The sequence below is a fragment of the Cariama cristata genome, unplaced genomic scaffold (assembly GCF_000690535.1).
Source record: "Cariama cristata isolate BGI_N322 unplaced genomic scaffold, ASM69053v1 scaffold11909, whole genome shotgun sequence".
In the NCBI taxonomy this organism is placed as follows: Eukaryota; Metazoa; Chordata; class Aves; order Cariamiformes; family Cariamidae; genus Cariama; species Cariama cristata.
Window position 1 is genome coordinate 10,998 of NW_009634091.1, and position 5,643 is coordinate 16,640.

The window sequence follows — 5,643 nt, forward strand, 5'->3', positions numbered from 1 at the left end:
AGTGCTGGGCATGCAACAGCATTACACGAGGAGAAAATACACACTGTGTCCAAAAAATGCAGGCACTGGCACTTTGTAGCATCCATTTCATTTCTACTCCAAACTGTTCTGGCTTTGGAATTCTTTATTTGGTTTGAAGTACGCTGAACACAGATCCTATGTCAAAGTTCTTCCAGGTCTCTTCCCAAGCTTCCCTCCCACCTCTTACCTGCCAGGCTGGATAACCAGTAATCCAGAACATTACTAGATAAACAATCACAGAACTGAAGCTACTAAAAGAAGGCAGAAGTCAGCAGCATCAGATAGGACTGCAGGGACACACTTTTCCCCTCTAACACTCCTGTTCTAGGCTCCTGGAATATGTGTAAAGCAGTAGGAATTCTGTCAAAAATATAGGGGAGGGAGAAACGATGTGTTCCCTAGGTGTGTGCCCTCCAGAACTGAAGTCTCTTCAGGTGCTGCCCAGCCCCATCACTGAGCTAGAACGGCGCTGTGTCATGCAGCACCTGGAGAGATACCGCTGCTTTCCATCAAGCTGGGGCAGATAAAGCCCTTATCCTGTAGAAGGGCTCTTTGCCGCATGGGGCAAGAGAAGAGGCACAGCTAGTATCTTCACTGTAAGGCAATGGAAGACCACCCTTCAGCCAGGAGTAGTTCTTGTAGAGTTTTTTTTTGCGTCTCTTTTCTGAAGGGTCTGCATTTCCTCCTTCACTCTAAAGCAGCTAGCTCCTCCAGAAGCTGCTCTTTCTCCTGCTGCAGCTCCTGCATCCGCTGTTTGTTCTGCTCTAGTCTGTCCTCCAGCCACTGAAGGAGCGGCCCACTGATGGCTGACATCTGGCTGCAGAGGTTCTTTGTGAACACTGGAAAGAACAAGAACATATCATGCCAATGCAAACACACAAAAGACTCAGTGTGCTACAACAACCGCAAAGCCAAGAGCATTAGAGATGGCCAAGGAAACACCCCAACATCCTGGCCAAGGCAACCAGACATCCCCACAAGAAAGTCAGACTCAGCAGCTTGCTAACCAGGGAAACAAGCTATTTCAATGTGACCTTTAGACACCTAGGGGAGGGAAGACAGACCTGCAACAGAAATCTGGAAATCTGCATATGTCATCATTGATGCTAATTAATTTCTCAATTCAGAAGCAACGAACGCTTCACTTATTGAACAGGTGAGAATGGACACCTGTTCAATGGGGTATTTATTTTGGAACAGAAGCGGGATTAGGATTCACCCTATCTCACTGGCAAAAGCAAAGATGTCATATGCACGTAACATATGTGTATAGGAGATGCAAGCATGCATATAGATCAGCCAGACATTACTTTAAGACTCACCAAATCCGAAATCCCCTTGCTGTTCTAACAGAGAAGAAAAAAACCCCACACAACCCCAAAAAACCCAAACAAACCCAAAGTCTATTGTAATTTTAACCAATTGTACAAAGGTCAAAGGATACAACATCATTCATAAACCCCAGAATTAGGTTATTTAATAGTCCTTGATGTTTTCCTTTAAAGTGATCAGCTACAATTCTGTCCTTCCACTAGACTTTATGTAACAACAGTCCCAGGGAATTCTCTGGGTTACATTATTTTTGCGATTGGAAGTGAACTGTATGGCAAAGAAAAACACAAAAGTTTGTACTTCTATCCTTATTTACAAGCGTCTTTTATGGCAAAGGGAGGACTGTTACACAGCTGTGGTCTACTGTTCCCTGAAGTTAGATCCAAACCAACCCCTGCTCAAGGCTCTACTGTTTTGACTCTGGGAGTAGCATCATGGATTCTCGCGTGTAAAAAAAGAAGAATCCGTACCTGAGCCATTATGAATCTTGGTTACGGAGTCTAGATGGGTGAGGCTAAAGAATGAACAGAATGCAGGTTAGTGACAAGATAGCAGTGAATTGCACATTAGGCAAACCCAGGCTATAGAACCAGCTACCTACACGTCACTGACACTGCACACACATCTAAACCTCTTCACTTGTTGAAGCCCTGTACATTCACAAGGATAACAAAGTTTACAGCATAGAAACATCAGTGTTGAGCACCAGAGGTAGGGAAAAAAAAAAAAGCTGATATTTAATCTCATTTTTCAGACTTCTTCTAGGCACTCTTACCCTGGTTAAACACTAATTACTGTCACACACAGACACACCACTGAAGTACCATCGTTACCTCCCACATGCTCTAGCTCTTTTTTTCTGTTGCAGCAAAGGAACAGTTACGCTTAGCTCTTGTGTGCAAGGCTGAGAGAACTTGAGCTCCTTAATGTGAAAGGTATTTAATCAGTTCTCCTAGAAAGGCATATGAGCTGCTAATGCTTCTTATTTTCTATACCCCTGCTAAGGTTATGGTGCTTTAAGTACAGCAACAGTAGAGAGAGTCTTGGAGAGGACTGCAGCCTCATTGTTGTTACCTGTGAATTCTCCTGTAGGCATCTTGCTCTTCCTGGCAAAGGATCTTGGGCAGCTCTACAGCTGATTCCAGACACACTTTCCCAATGGTTTCATGGGGGACAACATGAATAGGAATTTCAATCCTTTCATATCTAAAAGGGTATCAGATACAATTAATTTCAAAGCAGCGGGGGGCAGGGGGAAGACGTCTACAAAGCTGCAACAGTCTGTCCAACGCATGGCACTGTTGCAGGTTGACTTTTGGGAACACACGCCTGAGTTGACAGGCAAACTGAAGCCTTTTATAGCCACACACTTGTCTCAAATTTTGATGATAAAATGCTAAAGCAACTAGATGGCCAGTACTGAATATGATGCACAGCGTGTGTGCGGTTGGTGGGGACTCTACACCATGCAAGCTTGAAGCCTTGACCTCTAGAGCTGAAAGCAAAACGGTTGGCACACAACAGGTTACAGCACAAATTCATATCCAGACCACAGTGTCCTACACCAAATCTTAAGCTACAAAATTATCTAGGCTAAATTAATCAGTCCTAATCTTTAGATTCTCTTCAAGCAGGCTGCATTAGCAGAAGTAAGGAGACCTCGTTCAGGCATCTCTATACAATATTTGCTCCTCGTGATGAGCCTAGAAGCCACTTATTTGAGACAACACAGAAAGGAGAGATCAGATGATGGACATAATATTCTTCTGCTGTACTCACTCTGAGCTCTTCTGGGCCTGAATGGACTGGAAACAGGTGTAGAGAATCCTGCCTGTCTAAGAGAGATAGCAGAAAGTCATTCCTTTACGAAGCAGAATATGCTTTCAAATACCATTTTAACAGGTTGCAAAAGTACACGCTTTTCATTCTGATTGGTAAGCTGAACTGTTTACAAGCAGACATTGACAGACTCATTAACTATGAAAAAAAAAAAAATTAAACAACAGCTACCCGGAAAACCTAGACAAGACACACCACTGTCAGCTTATCTCACACTATAGCAGCATCTCCTAAAGAAGCCAGAGGCACAGAGGTGCAATAAGCTGTATCTGCTGGACTGAACAGCTGAAGGGCACTCACACATTTCAATGCACACACATGCTGCAGCCATCTGATGCAGTCCCAGAACTCTGCTGGCTGGAAAGCCAGGCTGTGGATCAGCACAGAGTAATTAATAACTCATTCTTTTGTCATTGGGATTACAATTCAAACATCACCATTCTAGCTGTGCTTCGACTGTGCTGTAAGCAGAGCTCAGCCCTTCTTGCAGGCTGCATCCAAGGATTTCAGTTTTGCCCTGGGGCTGATGTTTCTCATGAGTACTTGGAGGGTTTATTGCCATTTTTAAGTTGCCTACCTTTGTATTTTTGTCCTCAATGAAGCAGGAAAAGATAAGCCCTACAAAACCTTGGTCCATCATCTGATACATAGCTTGTGTGCGGACATCTGCGGACAAAGAAATAAGAGAATGAGAACTGCACTGGTGACCTGAACGAGTGGGAAAAGATCTGCCATCTTTTGAAGAGTGACCTGGAATTTGGTAACAAATGTCACAAGCTTTATTTCAAAGTCCTTACTCCAGGTGACTAAGTTAAAAAAAAAATAATAATCCAATTTTAAATGTAATTAAATAGCAAATCTTAAAAATACAAGATGAGTTAACAGAACAAGAAGTGATCTTGGCATCAGCCTGGCGCCACAGATGACTATATAGCCATAACGTCCAACACGTGTAAGATACTCACATACTTCTTTCAAAAAAGTTTTTGGTTTTGCATTGACACTCACAGATGTCAAAAAATCATCATAGCAAGCCCATGATTCCCACAGCTTTTTTTGCTATCCTAGGTCTAGTTTTCCCACCTGGAAGAACAGTAGCACTACTAGTAGCTGATCTGTGACTACTGAGTCACATGCAGTTTCAGCACCTGGAGCACACAGACAGAAATGATCCTACACTGCCAGATGTTCCTGAAGTCCAGCCAGACAATCTTGTCCTACCAGAGGACGTTTGAGAAACTAAACTTTGATAGCTGGGATATGCAGCTCTGAAAAATCCAGTAAATTGAGTAATAAAATTAGCCACCTGTGAGTTTTCATGTAGAACCTAGACCAAGACTGCTCTTACCCACATGCGATGGCCAGACAGTAATATGAGGATGAGAGTGATACCAGCCCACAACTCTCATGGGACGTCCCGTTATTTCAGCCAACCTGTGTGTGAGTCAAGGTGTTTTTGAAACCAACAGAACAAAAAGTTTTTTATACAAGGAAAAACAGCAGAGTTTTAGGACAGTTTCTCATCGGTCAACAGAATTCCAGATCCCTTTAGAGGGGTGACAAGACACACAGCAGGGAGTTGACGGAAGCTTCTTCCCCAGCACTGGCAGGATGCCACTGCTGCAGAAGCAAATCGGATTTTTTTTTGCCATGTGGCAGCAAGAGATGTGGCAGTAAGAGACATGGCAGCAAGCTGTCCAAAACAGCATCCTTGAGTGTATGTAGAGAAAGGGCTCTCCAGTGCACCACGCTTGGATACAGAGACTTGTCAGCCTTTCATTTTTACTAAGTCTCAAAATACCCTCCCCCAAAAACATTCTTCATTTCTACTTGTGACCAAATACAAAGAAGTTATACAAAACAGTTATAACACAATTCTACTGCAAATGCTGGAACCAACAAAGGCTCCAGAGAATGGAAACCGCCAGCACAGCCCTCCAAACTGAACAGTTGTAGGAGGGAAGCAGCAGACAACTTCAAGCCAACTAGAACAAGCCTAAAACAGGGCACATAAAAAGAGGTCTGAGGTAAACCACTTCACTGGTGAGTCTGCTCCTGCCTCTACTAAAGGATATCTCTGCTTCAGTAGAAGCAGCTGAAAGCTGCTCTGGTGAAATTTCCACACGGTCTTTTCTCTTATCTGAGCGGCGCAGGATGATCACAGAATGGATATGAACAATTCGGCTGGTGTCAACCTAATGACACAGAAAGAAAAATCGATCATTCCTATGCTAAAGAAATAACCACCCCCAAGGAAAAGGCCAGCTCCTGTGCCTTCAGCAGGGAAAAGGTACCCGTCAGAGCACAGTCAGGTGTGTAGACGGGAAGCTTTCCTAACGCCAAGCTTTGACTTTCACAGCAGCTGGAACTACGAGTCGGCCATAGGCAGGAGCGAGAGGGAAGGCCCGAGGCCCAGCCCCACAGCTCTGCTGGGGAACCGCTCGCCCAAGG

At 44.0% G+C, this 5,643-nt stretch overlaps 1 protein-coding gene across 1 annotated transcript; it reads right to left on the bottom strand.

Annotated features, from left to right (window-relative positions):
• Positions 1–476: 476 nt before the first annotated feature.
• Positions 477–5,387, bottom strand: BRCC3 (BRCA1/BRCA2-containing complex, subunit 3; the record flags this gene model as incomplete). The annotated part of the gene is made up of 7 exons (XM_009707036.1): positions 477–860; positions 1,824–1,867; positions 2,428–2,559; positions 3,133–3,188; positions 3,770–3,858; positions 4,541–4,628; positions 5,268–5,387. Coding segments are annotated over 7 exons (681 nt in total), but the record flags the coding sequence as incomplete, so codon positions are not given.
• Positions 5,388–5,643: the final 256 nt, after the last annotated feature.